This window comes from Sinocyclocheilus rhinocerous, unplaced genomic scaffold (assembly GCF_001515625.1).
Source record: "Sinocyclocheilus rhinocerous isolate Xijiao unplaced genomic scaffold, SAMN03320098_v1.1 scaffold889, whole genome shotgun sequence".
In the NCBI taxonomy this organism is placed as follows: domain Eukaryota; kingdom Metazoa; phylum Chordata; class Actinopteri; order Cypriniformes; family Cyprinidae; genus Sinocyclocheilus; species Sinocyclocheilus rhinocerous.
The window spans coordinates 51,576-69,033 of NW_015638024.1; the positions used below are offsets into that span (position 1 = coordinate 51,576).

Sequence of the window (17,458 nt, forward strand, 5' to 3'; positions counted from 1 at the left end):
GTTTGAGAGAGGCGGGGCATAGAGGACCTACAATAATGTACAGTATTTGAAAAATAATGTGTTTTTTGAACATTAAAGCATGTCAACATATTCTGTTACACCAAATACACAAAATAATGATCTTTAAAATAGCATCATATGACCCCTTTAAGAATAGCATTATATATTTTGAAGTTGTGGAGCAAAATACTTAGAGATACTCAACATATCTTTAGCAGGGAGGGATGTCAAAAATACTTCAAATGCTTTATTCTGCTGAAAGAATGTTTTGGGGTATGGACAAGTATGCGTTGGGGTATGAATTGGTGACTATATCGATTACTACAGAAAATAATTTGGGCCTCTTTTTGACTCTCTTTTTGAAGCAAACACCATGCAGAATATAAAAAGAAGAGCGTAAATCAGGGGTCACCAAACTCGGTCCTGGAGGGCCGGTGTCCTGCAGAGTTTAGCTCCAACCCTAATCAAACACACCTGAACCAAGCTAATCAAGCTCTTACTAGGTATACTTGAAACTTCCAGGCAGGTGTGTTGAGGCAAGTTGGAGCTAAACTCTGCAGGACACTGGCCCTACAGGACAGAGTTTGGTGACCCCTGGCGTAAATGAACTAGGAGTGTTCAAACTTTTTGATGTTAAGGAACCCCAAATATGATCATCCCCTTGCGAGGATAAAATAAAAAGGCAGCTATATATTTCCATATATAAAGACCCATTTATACTGTGTGAGTATAAGCATGATATTATAATGATCACATATTATAAAATATATGTTGTTTTTAAAATTAAAGGATTTTTCTCAAATTATCCACCCTGAATGATCTTGTACCCTTTCAGGGTACCCCAGTTTAAAAACCCATGCTTTTAAACAACTTTACAATTCAATTAACAGACTTTCCCTTTTCAGAAAATTAAACACTTTTTATTATTTTTTAAAGGGGTCATGATGCTATTTTAAAGATCATTATTTTGTGTATTTGGTGCCTATATGCAGATGCATTCCAAATACATTCAACTTTTATTTTATCCCAGTTTCTCATCCAGTGTCTGTCTGGTAGAGATACCTGTTTAGCCTAGAGCCTAAATCCTCTGTCCTGTCCATCATTATCTCACCTTCATTCTCACTTTCTGCTTCTCCATTGTCTCTCTTTCTCTCACGCTCTGACAGCAGCTATCACTGAGCAACCCCTGGTTAAACCCCAGCCTCCCTGATGAGGTGCACACTTGTTTGCTTATCTTCGCTTTGCTAAGCGGCTTGAGTTTTAGGACACAACATGAATAGAACATGGTTGCTGCATTAATAATGAGGGAGTGAGCAGAGAGTGTTTGGCCGCTGAGTTTTGGCATGTTCCTCGCATTGTGTTAGCCAGGGTATTGGGAGCTTACGCGGACTGAATGCATTATGCCTAAGTCATTAGCAGCGCTAGCCCTTGCTATGCAGGGGCATAAGACAAGCCTCGACAACGCTAATGCCTCATCTCACTTGCCACCGCAGCATTTATTGAGAGCGAAACATCAATTATTGTACATTATTAATATATTTCAAAGGCCTGAATGTCAATGGTACCGTGCCTCTTAGTGAACCAGCGAAAGCTACTTACTCTTCTCCTGAGAGTTTGAGCATGTATGTTTGGACAAACTCAAGTATTTACTAATGCCTAAAAGTGTTTGAAAAGGGGATATTGACCTTTTTTGACAAAAAAAAATCAGCAAAGAGCACATTTCGTGCAGAACTATTAGCTAATTTAATAGCTTGCTTAAGTGTCACAGTCCAAGGCAGGTAAACAATGAACCCGATGACCCAAGTAGGGCTGACTGACAGCTAGAATTCAATTACAGTGATTTAGAAGAGAACTACGCTGCTCGGTCATCTCTCCAAAGGGTAAACTTGTGAGATCATAGCAGAACTTTTATTTAATGAGAAGATGTAGAGAATTCAGTCCTGATTGCGAATCTAAAGGAGACATGGTGGGTGGAAGGATTAGATGCTTTTGTAAGTTAGTAAAATTCGCTTTAATTCTTCACTGTGCTGTGAAAATATAAACAACTGCATCGAGAGAGAGAAAAAAAAAAACGGGTATCTGTCAAGGCTTTGAAAGACATCAAGGCCTTGCTTTTATTATATCTAACTGACAGTCTAGAGGGTCACGGTTTTATTTACAAGATGCAGAGAAAGGTGCCTACATGGATATCATTTACTTTTATGCAAAAACCATAGTGTGCTCTTTGGCTGATGTTTTACATGATATTTCAATCAGATTTTGACAGATACACAGAAATATTCCCTTAGAATTTATCTTAATAGTGTGACCACTGTGTTGTAAGGGCAGCAAGAAATCCTATTTCTCACCGGCAAAGTTCATCCTCTTCATGAATTCTCTTTTCATAAGTTGATGAACTTCTGTTTTCCCATTGTCCTTCAAAAAATTTAATTACTTTGTTTTAATACTTTTATAAATAATGCGTAGATTTGCCATAGCAGTAGGATCAACTTTGTATAAAACGATTAGATTAAGAATTCTCATTTCTGGACTTAAAGTATTGAAAGGGGATTATTCTTAAGAATTTGTGCGGTCTTATCCACAGTCTTACTGTACTTACAGGCAAAGAAGTCCCTCTGAGAAGTTTAGTAGAAGTAGAAGTGTTAGAAGTCTGACCTTTTGAAGTACGCCATTGATTGCATTGATTTTAGAGAGTCTGCTCCATGGTAAGTGGAGGGAGAATGGAAGCAAAAATCAAAGAGTTAACGCCTCTTAAGAGTGTGTTGACCACAAAGTGCTGATATACAAAGATGTCGCACTCTGGCCATTTGCACAGCTTCAATGAAATCTGAAAGAAATCCTCCTGTAGCCCTTGAGAAACACTGAGACTAAACTCAAGCTAATTGGCCCATAAGTCTCCCGCTCTGACTTGCGCGTTGATACACCTATGGTACATCGGACGTCAATCCGCACCATGTACCTTTCACACTGTGAAAACAAATGAGCCGGGTCCAATCTGACTGCATTTGTTTGTAGCCTGTTTTTGTGGTTTCTGGGGCTAATTTTGAGTTGATGTGCTCGCAAAGACGCAGGGGACCAGACAAACACAACATTTTTATGCAAGCGCAAGATGGCCATGATAGGTAATTACTGAATTGCTTTAATAGAGAACGGTTGCTGGCAGGCAAGTATTGTACTTGGCAATTGTAAACACCTGTCAAAGTGGCTGTGAGGGAAGACCTAGGTGGCCCACGCCTCCAGAATTTAGACTTCATTAATTGAAACCTGCAGGTTGCTACTTCACATGCTGAGACGGACACCTGCTGCAGGAATGAGACTTTTGAAGGCTCATTAGTTTGCTATACTGAAAATACTGAATACTGCTTGCTATACTGAAAACTGAAAGTGCACACCAGGAGCCTCAAACATCTTAACTACTGCCATACTTCAGTTTGTATAATTAGATACACATATGAGATGTGATGTCACGCCGCATGATCTGCTAGGGTAGAAGAATGAATAATAAACTAAGCAAAATATAACCTAATCTCTTGCAGGAGACGAAAACACACCGGGTTGGTTCTCTGCAGAGGATGATGGGAAGACAAAAGCTCCGTTTTGGTGTCCACTGCTGGCCTGTCGCATGCCTGTCTTTACCTCCAAAGCCCAGGAATGGAAGGTGAGAGACTTTCAGTTACAAAAAGCATAATTTTTCTGCTTTGAGGTCGAACGGCTAATCAGAAACTTCCCTTAAGCAGAAAAAAAAGTTTATAGTTCTTTTCCTGAAGACAAAGTACTTTTAGAAACTGTTGTATACCATGCAATCATTTTTTTTTTAGCTAGGAAATTAAGTCTCGCAGAAGCAACCTCCACAGACAGAGTCTGACCATGGGATGATCTTACAGGAACATTGCCAGGATTGTGGGAATTACAAGGTGACATGGAAGCTTTCCAGTCACACTAGTAGGAGAGGGAGGTTGTGGATCAATAGGAGCTGTTAAGAACGGCAAGCTCCTCGTATATCAAATGGTGAACTCGGGTAAGAGACAGACTAAAATGGCTTCAGAGTCAGTCAAAAAGGAATGAAATCAATTTTACTGTCTGGAAGATGATATTTCAGGCTAGATTTTAAGACCTAACGAAGTTAGGTGACTTACCCCTGAATGGTGAATCTAGGTGCCAAATTACCACAGTCGCCATGTGAGGGTGTTATAAAGTGATCATGCAATTACGGCAATGACTGTGGGACACCTGAGAGTAAATCAATAAGGCTGCATTAAATTAAGCTTATTGCAACCCAATAGATGGGAAGTCAAGGCTGTTGGTGAAATGGCTCGATCATTTTCTGCAACAGCTTGGAGCTCTGACAAACAGATCGACGGTATACTTTTTCCACATCATTGCTTTCCACAGCTGCTCAGGAGTTTTTTTTTAACTGTTAAGCTCTCTCTTGGCTCAAACTCTAGGGTGCCATTGCTTTGTGAAAACCTGCTGCAGTGTTTCAGTCACCTTTAACAAGAATTGTTATCTGGGTTGGGGCAAATTGCTTTGTGCTCTCAAAGGCTATGAGCAAAGTTCCTGGAAAACCTAGAAATATTTTTTCTTTTCTAGTTTTACTCATTTTTTTTTTTTACCTATAAACACTTTTTGTGACATCTCTGTAAAATTCGTTTTAAAAACTTCTTGTCCGGTTTGGGGGAAAATTCCTGGAAGGGTAATGGAAAATCATAGAAATTCATCCAAAAGTATCAGAACCCTGTTTGAAATATTTGAGCACAATCCTGCCACCAAATATATAAGATCATAATGCCATCTAATGGTAGTATGAATTTGGTCTGGTTATGCATGGGTGTCTTTAGAAATGGCTTTTGTATCCATGTTGTTGAAAAGCAGCAGTTCCTTGTAGAGGTGAGATGGGTTTAAAGTGAATGACTTTAAGTTCTCCTGGCAGAGACATCTTCTGTTTTACATAGTCAGCATATATCCAGCCTTGTTCCTCAACTGCCACTACCGCTGGGCAGCATGTGTTGGCCAGTGCCAAGGCCTCCAAAACATCTTACTTTTAGGTTTTGGCAGGTGATGCGCTTGGCAGAACAGTCATTGGTGCAGGGATTGGAACGGGGGGCACTTGAAGACCAAGATCAAAAGAGAAAAGCCGTTGGGGGACTTGCTCATCTCCAGTAATAAAATAGAAGTTCTGTAGCATCGCACCATGAACAACTGATCTGCACACACAGTTCTGCCATTTTTGTAAAAGCCTGGTGGGTGGACTTGTTAGGCAGAGGAGATAACTGTTATCAGGTCTTTCACTTCTGACGCGGATCAGTGGGGTCTCTCTGTCCCACCCCTAACCAGTCCACCAGGCAATATCTGACCCACTTCTAAGCCTTGCAAAAATCCTATAATACCGCACAAACAGGCACTCATTGTTCCTGAAATGCAATACTGAGTCAAGACAAGTGCTGTTCAAATGCATATACTTGCATTTATTGAGGCCTAATCTGTATTATAATGTTAAACTTTCCTAGTTTTAACTATGGCCAGTCAGATTATATATCCATCTTCATGTTTCATTTTGTTGACTCTTTAGACATTTATTTTCCCCCTTGCGGATAGTTGAGAGATACCGAGGTAAAGAAAAGGGGTTAATGGGTTTGAAAAACAACACAAGCAAGATTCAAACTTGCATGTGGGTTAGCATGTGCTCTAACTTTAAAGCTGAATTTTTTGCTTTGCAAAGTGTAACTTGCAGGATTATGTGTTCCTGGAGATTTGTAGTTTGGTTTTATCTCGTTAAAGAAGCCTTAACATGCTAAAAACCCTCCACTAAAAATCTACTTCAGCTGTAAAAGCTGTACGCTAGAAGTGCTGAGAAGTATAAAGATGTCTCGTGGGAAGGAAAAAAAAATATTTTCCCGATGAAGCATTAGGATGGAGAGAAGATGGCTCTTATTTGAGAGTGTTTTTTAATACCGTGGAGATTCCATACCGGGTGCCTTGAAGTGTGGGAAGACAAGCTGGAAAAAGGATTTATTTTTTTTTATGTATCAGGTTTGGCTGTTTTCTTTTTTGGGATTAACACAAGGGGGAAAAATGGAGGAGAAATGTTTTCTAAATCTCTTTCATAGTACTTAACCTAACCACATGTCGTGGTTCTGTCCAATGAAGCGTAATTACTAAAAACTAGGGCCTTTAGCTTATTGTTGTGGATATGTGCCCAGTGTAACGTCCCTCTATGGATGCCATATATATATATATACAGTGGTGTGAAAAAGTGTTGGCCCCCTTCCTAAGAGATATAATGTTCCAGCAAGTCTGCCTGATCAATTACCAAAGATGCATGTCAAAATTATTCAGGAAAATAAGATTTCTTATCAATAGATTTCTTATCAAGTGATAAAACGTTGTTTTGCAAAAGTAAGTACACCCTCCTAAAAGTTACTAAATAAAAATGTTCTGGTATAAGTTTAAGGCAAATTTTGATCAACAGGTAAGTATGCTGAACTAAAACATTTAAAGAGAGCCATTTCTTGACAATTAAACGTGTTTTAAAGCAAACAGAATAATTTTCAGACTTAATGCTAACTACAATGGAACCACATGGGAGAGAACTGTCAGAAGACTTATCTTATTGTTGTTCGTTGTTGAATTATGCTCCCTACTGTTTTAATGGGAGGTAGCAAAATCTGACGGGGTCGCACAAATCGTCAGAACACCGGCAAAAGCTATGAAAAAAGTGACTGTTTATCTCACAGTGTAAGATACATCCTGCAGAAGTGACATGCATGGTTGTTGCCCACACTGGAACTACCTACTGTAGGCAAAGCACAATAAACTCCTGTAGCATTTTCCAAGGCCAAAATTTACAAAATATAGACCTCTGGGATTCCATACTCTGCTCTCATGAGACCAAGTCAATCATTTCACACTTAACAGCATCCAAAATGTTATGATGTTGCTAGAGGAGGAGTACAGTGAGAAGTGTTTAGTACATTTCAATTTTGCAATCTTTCCATCAGTTGTATTAGTGATCATTAAGAAAATACATCTTTAATTATTTAGAGGGGGTGTACCCATTTATGCTGTGCACTGTAAAGAGCTGTCAATTGAAAATGTTAATCTAATAATTAGTTATGGAAAAAAAATAACATGTTAAAAAATGTTTACGCAATTAACGCAAATATTACCTATTAAAGCCACAGCAGAACTGTTGTGCGTCTCCAAGGAAAACACAATTTCAGAATCAGAATGAGCTTTTATTCGCCAAGTGTGGTGTGCTGTTATTACAGATCGTTTGATATGTACTGAGTATTTATGCGTTTTTAACCTATATCACAGCAGCGTCCATCTTTGAAGGATGTAGTCTGTCAAACATACTGACAAACAAACTGTTAGCCAATCATAGAAGTGGGCGTTTACTTCTGAGTCTACAATCCACCACACCTATTCAAACAGAGCGTTCTGATATGGGGGGGTCAAAACAGGACAGAAAATAACCTATTACTTCTAAATTATGACGTATGTTGATGTAAAAAAAACTTGATAACATTAAAAGTGGACCTCAAAGAACAGTACAAAATAATATGACATGACCCTTTTAAAGGCTGAATAATTACAAATGAGCTCCGTTATTTTCACAGGAAAAAAAAAAATTACATGTAGTGCATCAGTTCTACGTGGTATGTAAGACTCTTTCGCTCTCTCTCTCTTTGTGTGTGAAAGAGAAACACAGAGCACTCTCAGATAAGCAACGGCGAGTCGGGCACCTAAACACTTTAGTTTAGGGTGCATCAACTATTCTGCGCATCCATTGAGATAAATTGGAATAATGTGCTTTAAAGACGGCGAGCGAAACTCTCATGCACTCAGTCAGAGTGTTCAAGACGAGTGAAGGCGGGTGAAAAAATATCTGCAAAACTTATACTTTAACTCAAACACTGGCGAGTAAAATCGAACTATTTATTAGCCAATGGCTAATGATAGACATTATAATCGCCTAACATGAACATTTAGTCGCATATGTGAGTGGTTTACTCGTATTGTAGAGGGTTGCTTATTTTTTTTTAATTTTTTTTGCAGTTTAAATGCTATTTTTGTAACTCATGGTTGTGTTTTGATCGTCAATAGCCACTCAAGTTATTAAAAGCATCTTTCAGGCTTTAAGAAATAAGCTTCGCATCACTGATCCTTAAGCACAAACCACCATAGCTTGTTTGCATGCAGATTTTTTTCCAATTTGCTGGCCATGTGTTGTGCCAGTGAAGTGTAGAATACAGAATGCATTCTTCCACAGTAAAATGTTCTGTACTGACCAGCAACCAGGATGTTTTTGAGGTTCATAAATGTATTATTATTTATATTATGCTTATTATAGGCCTAGACTACAAGCTGTATATAACGCACAATATATCCATAATATTATAAAATTATAAATTCATTTAAAAATTGAAAATGTATTACATTATAGTAGTATAATTTAAATGATAAATGTAATGAATTATTATTATTATTTGTTTTTGTAATTTATGTTTTTATGTATGTACTGTATGTAAATATTAGGGCTGTGTATCACCAGCAAAGTCACGATACGATACGTATCACGATACAGAGGCCCCGATACGATACGTATCACGATACGGGACTGCACTGAATTTCACCTCAGAAGAATTTATAAAAACAGCTGTTTGTTTAACACTGCTTACTATAGTGCCATTTCTAACTATTGGCAGAGCAGGCAGTTGACCTCTGCATTATGAAGGGCCTCCAGAACTGTACCACAGTACAATATAGGTAATGGCATATGTTTCATGTTTACATTGTGCACTCCCCACCAGGTACAATATTCTGATTGTTTGCATCTTGTTTTTAAGCCCATAAATAATAATGTACTCGTTCTAATAAATGTATATTGTAATGTACTCATTCTAATATATAAAAAAAATAATTTACATTGCTGGTAGGTTATCATCGCACAAATTAACACGCTCTCTACGTTCTAAACTAACGCGCTGTCTTCACTGTATCTAACGCACACACATGCTCACTCACACAGATTTTTCACACTTTTTAGCGCTGCCCCCGCAATTTTATCAACTTTTATCAATAGCTTAATCGCTCAAGAGCTACATTATCTTTCTCAACAAGGAGCTGGTAACATCATCGTTTCTAAAGCCACAGCTTCACTGTTAATAGAGAAACGCACTTTTCTACTCTATTTTAAACGTTGTAAAATTTTAAACAAATGAAGTAGTCCACTACTGCACACGTGCCACAATATCGATACAGGGCCAGCTGTATCGATACTCGTATCGTCAAATCTCTGTGACGATACATCGTCGTATCGATATTTTGAACACAGCACTAGTAAGTATGGCTGGTAAAATTGGTCTTTCAGCTTCCACTGTGGTTGGTGGGCAAAAAGTGAATTTCCCACTTTGGTTGCAACCTTCAGATGAGGGTTGATATCCTGTATATAGAGTTTTACTTGTTTTACTGTAAGTTCTGACATGGTCTGGATGTACTTGTTTTGTTTCCTGTCTACATTCAGTCAGTACTGCTAGTGTACTGTTGCTTGAGAGTGGACTGTTTGTAGTCCATAACTAATATGATGGCTGCAGAACTCAATGATTGACTGTTGACTGCTGATGAGATGGCACTATGGCATATCTTGCAATAGTGAATGTGTGGATGGAGTCTATTTATAGCACCGTTTGGAGAGGGGCTGATATATGACACCTATGACTTGAAGCTGTCACAGCAGGAAGAGGAAGAATAAAAAGATAAAACTTACATCTCAAGCTGATGCTCAACACATGAGACCAAGACAGAAAGCACATGAAATATAGATCAGAAATGTCTTGGAGAAAGGTGCCCTTCCCCTTACATGGCAGCCCTCTGTTGATTCTACTTTTTTCTCCTTTGTTTTTTTGTCAGCATGGGTTTTTTCCCCGTAAAATAAGACGAGGTTATGCCGCCCGCAATCTTTTCTGTGCATATATGAGGCTTGTGTTTTTTCCCCCTTCCTTTCGATCCCTCTGTGAGTTCTGCATTTTATCTTCCTCCTCGTCTGTGAAGAACAGACGCCACAGCATGGATTAAAAACTTTTCCCTTCACATCTCCGCTGGACTGCTGTGACACTTTCTCTCCTATGCTGCAATATATACTGCAAGCAAATACAAACACGTATACATTACGTTGAGCTGCATTTTAAAACCCCCAACCCGACTTATGGCTAAATCCAGGAGGCTTCATTGTGGCTTTGCTATTAATTGCTGATAGCTTAACCTCCTCTTCATCTGCCCCTTTATCACCAAGGATCAGTGTAATTAATTAAGAGCCCTTTTGTTTTTTTGCCACTCACCGCCATTTCCTTTTCTCTGTCAAGATCACAGAGGGCCTGTCGCCAATGATGATATAAAGTTGCCGTCTCGGTCAAGGCTGCGAATCACTGCACTCAGTGGAAGCTCCCAACATACGACCGGAGCTTGTCACTGTCCGTTGTGAAGTTTGGTGAAAGGACGCAACAAAAAGTCTCAAAATCTTTTGTTCAGAGGGTGACTTTGGTCATGTCTGGTGTTGAACAGTGCAGCTTTCAAAAGAAACAAGTGTCGCTCTTGACAGCAGTGATATTTTGAACAGGCAGTAGAATATTTCTAGCAGAAGAAACAAAGTGACTTTTGTTGTATGGACAAAAAAACAATATCTTCTTTTATGTTTCACAAAAGAAAGTCAAACAATTCTGGAACAACACCTAAAAAATCTGTCATTATGTACTTTTATACATACCTTATATGCTATTATTATTATTTATTTTTTTTAATTATTTAATTGTATTTTTTTAGTATTCCAATGAAATGTGATGTCATTATATTGTATCATGCCAGAATTGAATCAGATCTGTTTGGTTGCGAGACATGCAAGAACCAATGACTGCAGTGTTTATAATGGTTCTGTGTTTGATAAGAGCACAGTTCTTTTGAGTTAACCTTTTGTGTTCCACAGAAGTCATACAGTTCAAGAACAACATGAGAGTGAGTAAATGATGATTTTAGATGAACAGTCCCTTTAATGTTTCATATACCACCTTGAGTCTAGTCTTGGGTCTGTCAGGCAGTTCATATGCTACCATCGCCAGAAGCTCCTTGACTGCCTGGCCATACATTTACACTTACCTTATCAATATTTCCTATAGTCATAACCATCCAGTTCAGCTCAGAGACTCTTGCGAGCAGGTCAGGGTTTTTCAGTGCACTGCAGTAGTCAGCAAACAGCCCACTAGCACAGTGACATATCTGTTATGGGCTTGCCTCAGGGTTGTGACCAGGATTTACCACATTATGCTATGTGAATAGCCCATGGCAGCAAGGCTATCATAGCATCTGCGTAGAGATCTTGTTCTACGAAAGGCCAATTCGGTAATAAGCCCGGATGCCTTTCTGGCTTTGTGCTATAGCCCATTTGTTCTCCCCTCCAGTCATGAGAGCGATATTAGATTGTAATGATATCTCAGGTGAACTTGGGATATCGGAAGGCCATCAGAAATGGTGTAAATAGAGGGCTTAGTGCTTATTAGGAGATAAAGAAACGTGGTGTAGTAAGTGACACCGAAAATGCCTTTTTTAAGCATTGACGGTAAAATTATCTCTAATGTATGAAGGGTATTACGAAACAGACAGAAAAGGCTCCTTTTATCTTCTTAAAGGGATAGCTAACCTCCCAAAATTAAAATTCAGTCATCTTTTACTTGTCCTTTGTTTTTTGTTTTTTTTCCATACAATGAGAGCACCCAATGTTCTTTTGGACCCCACTGCCTTTCATTGAATGGATAATAGTGGAGACTATATCCATTCAGTAGCTATACCTTTAAAGGGGTCATATGATGTTGCTAAAAAGAACATTATTTTGTGTATTTGGTGTAATGAAATGTGTTTATGCGGTATAAGGTTAAAAAAACACATTATTTTCCACATACTGTACATTATTGTTTCTCCTCTATGCCCCGCCTTTCTGAAACGCGTCGATTTTTACAAAGCTCATCGGTCTGAAAAGTGAGGTGTGCTCTGATTGGCCAGCTACCCAGTGCATTGTGATTGGCCGAATACCTCAAGCGTGTGACGGAAATGTTACGCCCCTTGCCATATTGTGATGCCTTGTCCCGGCGGGAGCGACGAGACTAAGACATTAAAACCCATTATAAACGAGGCATTTGTTGCATTCAGTGGGGACATAATTACGGATTATAATGACTTATACTGTCTTTTTACGCACTGCGTTGCATCGCGCCGCGTAAACATAAAACCATGTCAGCATTTGTGATCGGAGAAATCATATGACCTCTTTAATTCTCAGCTGAATAATAATAGCAGTCCCTCTCAGATGGATGAGATGTTCCCTTAACCATTTGTCAGATTTTCCTGTTTTGCAGCACATAGGTTTGACTTGGCATCCATATTGACTTTATCCAGCAGCAGAGGGCAGTGTGGATCTGTTCTTCTCGTGCTGGAGGTGGCATCGCAGCACAGTCTGAGAGCGAGGCCATCTGCAAAGGGGTTGATCTGTAGCTTTGACAGTTATGTGCTAATTATTGGAAATCATCAGTGCTCTAACAGAGCCTTTAAAACAAGCAGTCACCGTCTTGTCCTCCACCTCTTTTCCTAACGCCCCCTCTGTTTTTATGGAGAAAACTAAGGGCAAGGACTAATATAACCACAAAGAAGCAAAGCTTAGTGGGCACAAAATGTACTAATTTCAACGTCAACGCTTCCTGTGATATACTTTCAGTGGAGTATAGGAACATTTGAGAGTAATAGTTTAACGAGAGGAAACAAAACAGCCTCCATCTTGGAGTTAATCTGGTTATCATATTTCGTTGAATTGCCTTGGTTTGTCTTTTTCTCAGCTAATTATGCTGTCAGTCTTCAACCGATCACCCCACACGGGCTGTTGCAAATTAAACAGCGGTCGCTCATCAACATTAAAGTGCTTTGCATGCTTGCCACAGTGTAAACTTGGCCTCAGCGGGGAACCCGAAGCAACCTGAATCATTGTGTCTTCTGCTTAAATGTGGTTCATTAGCATTCCACCGCCATTAATGTGGATTTGTCTCCTCCTTACCCTGTCTCCCAAGGCTGATAAGGTGAAGTGTACTGGAATTGAAAGTGAAGCAGGAGATTTGGTTATCTAACGTTACCACTCCCTTGTCAGCACCTGATTAGTAGCGGTTTCCTGTAATTATTATGATCATTCCGAGAATTTTAAGCAGTTTTTTTTTCCAGGGGCACAGCTGTGCTGGATAAAGGGGTGTTTCAAAGTGGAGCTTAAAGCCTGGGATACATTCCTTGAGCCAGCATGGCAGCTTGGTGACAGTGCCAGCCGCTCAGCGCAGTAGGAATTTGAGGACCTTTTGTTCTGTGTTCCACGTCATCTGATCAAGGGGATTAAAGATACCCTACCGTCACACCCCTCTGTGGCCCCTTGCAATGGCATCCTCCAATTAGATCCCGAGGGCTGGAAGAGATTGTGAAGGCTCACCACTTTTCCCCGTGCACACGTTCCGCTTGGTAGAAAGAGAAAGGCAGAGACGACGAGAGATAGACACGAAGACAGAGAGATTCAGAGGCTTTATATTCTCCAGACAACTCTTGGCTTCCTCTCGTATTTTCAAACCCATTATTTGCAGGACAGTCCATCGCTTTCATCTCAACCGTTCTGGGATTGTCGCGCTGTGTAAGAGAAGTTGTGCCAGGGGAGGATGAAGAGACGTGTTGGATTCTCATCGCATTAGCTGGATGCATCACAAAGTGCAGTGTGACTCAGTCGGACATAAGGAGGGAAATATCAGTGCCCACATGAATATGAATGTTGTTTGGAACTGGGGCTGTCAAGCACCAAAACAACTAATAAGCACTATAAAGTAATATTGCCTTCTGTAGTCTTCTGAAGCCATATGATATTGTAGCAACTGTATCTTGGGGCATTATTCTTCCCAGTATTATTATTCCCAGCATTATTCAGACCAGTTTTGTCATTGAAAAGACCTGATTCAACTGATTCATTTAACATCGCTTCTTCCCTCATGAATGTGCCAAAGAGAGTTAGGGCAGATATGAAGATTTTCAGGGAATATTGGCTCAAATTTCAGTCTTTTTTCACAAAACCTAACATATGATTTGAAAAGACTTGCAATATACCGCAAGAGTTGTATGAATCACTTATGTGATAAAATTATAGTGCTTTTGTCTTTTTTGGAGCTTGAAAGTCCAAGTCCTTAATTGCTTTCATTGTATGAAAAATAGCGTCCTGATTACTCATTAAAAAAAAATCACGTTTTATGTCGACGGAGGGGAAAAATACAGATTGGAACGACACAAGGGAGAGAAAATGATAGCAGGATTTTCTTTCTGAGGTGAACTATTCCTTGCAATTTGCATATGTTACTCAACACCTCAGCCATATGTTCGACCACAGGCCATAATCCAGCTCATGAACCCAACACCAAGTCACTGGAGGGCTAAAATTTGAGAGGTCCAACTGAAAACTTATACTTCTGCTCACATTGCTCTAAATATTTTATGCAAAATGCATAACAGATAGCACAGCAGCTTGACACTTTGATCTTTGCTTATCTTGGTCCGTGAAATTTAAATGATTGGATTTCATCCAGCTCATGAAATCGTAACACTTGCAGCTCATTTCAGCTTTGATCCTGTCGTCCATCTGCGTTAGAGTCACCAAGGAATATTAGAAAACAACTAGCAAACAGGGGCATGTCATTGCCTTTGAGACGGCACAATTGTTTCAGATGGAGGGACTTGGGAGATTTATACTAATTTAGTCACATTGAGGGCTAAACTACCACAAGCTCTCCAGTGCTTCAGTCCTACCACCGTCATCGGTCCTTTTCCCCACGTGTATTGAATTCCTATAGGCTAATCCACTCCCATTTCCCTCTTCCTAATCCTGCGATGTAGCAGAATGCTAAAAGTAGTCATGTCAGCCTTGCATTATGCAGCTTTTCTCTGGGTTCCCGGTATCTGCAACTCTCCTCCACACCACGAGGATTAGCGAAAACGCTATGATACAGCAAGAGCTCTGGACTAGCACTGATTTAGCCTGTGTCGAACAAATACAAATGCAGTTTGCTTCTCAAGCTGTGATCAGGTTTGCATTGGCGCATTGTTATTGTGCTATCTTGGCTCTCCCTGCCTCACTTCCTCTACCTTGAGGCTAAAAGTGAAGAAGAAGCAGTAAAGAGGGCTCTGAAGCCTGGCAATTATCAGTTAATAACCGACAGAAGAGTTCTATTAGTGTGGGAGCCGCCTGTGATGCTGTTGTCTGGAGGTTTCTTTCATCGGAGTGGAGTGCCGCTTTGCTGTAGTGACTCAGACTAGACTTTTCATTCGGTTTGCTGTACTCTGTGTTAGCCAAGCTTTGTGGATTAAATGCTAACCACAGTTTATTTAATCCTGTGATGCTGTTGTCTGGAGGTTTCTTTCATCGGAGTGGAGTGCCGCTTTGCTGTAGTGACTCAGACTAGACTTTTTATTTGGTTTGTTACGCTTCATGTTATGCAAGCTATGTGTATTAAATGCTAACCACAGTTTATTTAATAGTGTTGTAGTGTCCCAGCTCAGCCAAGTGTTGCAATATGTGTGGTGGAGTCACAGATGTACTATGTACTGGATTAGCAAAAACATGATGAGCTTTGAATTCAGAGGTGCAAAGCATGCAGCTTAGTTACATACAGTGCAGTGCATGCAACCTAATTACATACAATTAATTTATTAATATGAATTGTTAACAAATGTCTGTAAAAAATTATAAATATCTTGTTGGTTAAGTAGTTATTGTGCTTGGTTGAAGCTATATTTAATAATTTGATTAAAATGGCATTATACATTTATTTACACATCAGGGTTAGTAGGATTTTTTTGATAGAAATTTATACTTTTCAAATTTTGAAATTCAAATTTTAAAATGCTTTTCTTTTGGCATTTCTGTCCATCAAAGAATCCTGAAAATATGTGTCATGGTTTCCATAAAAATATTAAGCAGCACAACTACTTACAGAAAATTGTTAAATAGAAACTAGTCGTTTTAAATTGTAGTAATATTTATTATTTATTAATTATTATTAATATACAATATTACTGTTTTTACTGTATTTTTGATCAAATAAATGATGCCTTGATAAGCAAAAGATAGGCTTCTTTTAAAAACTTAATTTTTAATTGTGAATTAAGATTTTTATAGTTGTGATCACAGTCCAGAATATATTTTGCGATTTCAAAGCTAAATGTTTTATAATGTGTTCAGGCATCATACTTAGAAGAAACAATATTTAATTTAACCATCTATACAATTTTTTTTTCTTTTCTATTTGAGATGTGAGTCATAAAGGGAGACCAAAACTTGCATACTTATTAAGTCTGGAAGGGAGGAAACATGTTCTTTTGTGTAGCATTCATCACATCTAAAATGCATTGAACAAAGCACAGGTTGAATAGAGATTTGATTGCTGTGACAGAAAATCACCTCAAAGCATTTAAGCACCTCAAAGTGCCATTTGTTTTGCTCTAAGGATTCTGTCCCCAAACCTCCTCAAGCCTGATGACTCATAATAATTGAGTGGATTGGGTGGATGATGTGGTTTCTTTTAATATTCCACATATCAAGGCGAATGAACAAGTCTTTAGTCTATATTTTTGGTTGAAAACATTGAAAACTTAGTCAAAATCTCTCTTGTTTACATCATATGTCTGCATTTTAAAAATATTCTCATGCTTGTCTAGATGCTGTGACAGACTATCGTTGTGCATTTGATTACATGATTAAATGCAGACATATTGCAGGCAGGATAGACGTTGCAAGGGAAGCTAATATGGGTTTCCTCCAGATGAGTTCATGGCCTATGGAAAGGATACTCACCACCTGGAGCTGGCATAAAGCCCGTCACCCAAAAGGGTGGGGTGGATACCATGTAGAGCAGTGGGTCATTGGGGCCAGCAGCTGTGTGGTCGCCCTCTTTCTTCATCAACAAATCTCTCTTTAATTAGCTCACCTAGTGCCCTTTCCCCAGACGAGCAACCAAACACAAGTCTTCCGTTAAATCTGTCCGCGATCGCTCTCCTTCTCCCATTGGGATCTCCTGCATTGCAACTGCATCTGAGCGAGAGGCTTAGTGGAATAAGGCACCATGATGCTAATTAAATGGCCTTTCAGGTTATTTAGTCATTCTGAGACGAGTTTCATTCCTGAACTCTTAAAGGGATAGTTCACCCAAAAATGAAAATTTAGTCAACATACATTCACCCTCATGTTGTTTCACGTGGAAAATAAATGAAGATACTTTGAAGATCATTGGTAACCAAACTATTTTGGTGTAATCCTACAGTTTTGGAACATTAGAAGTAAATTATGACTGATTTTTTTTTTTTAAATGTTGGTGAACTATTCCTTTAACTTCTTAAAAAAAAAAAA

General features: G+C 39.1%; 1 protein-coding gene across 1 annotated transcript in view; it reads left to right on the plus strand.

Annotated features, from left to right (window-relative positions):
• The window catches only part of LOC107749501 (rho guanine nucleotide exchange factor 10-like protein), a gene marked incomplete at its 5' end in the record, with an annotated part of 91,584 nt that overhangs the window by 48,989 nt on the left and 25,137 nt on the right, over positions 1 to 17,458 (plus strand). Inside the window, one exon of the mRNA XM_016564681.1 lies at positions 3,537 to 3,658. Coding sequence (XP_016420167.1) covers positions 3,537 to 3,658 — 122 coding nt within the window. The remainder of the gene's footprint in view (positions 1 to 3,536; positions 3,659 to 17,458) is intronic.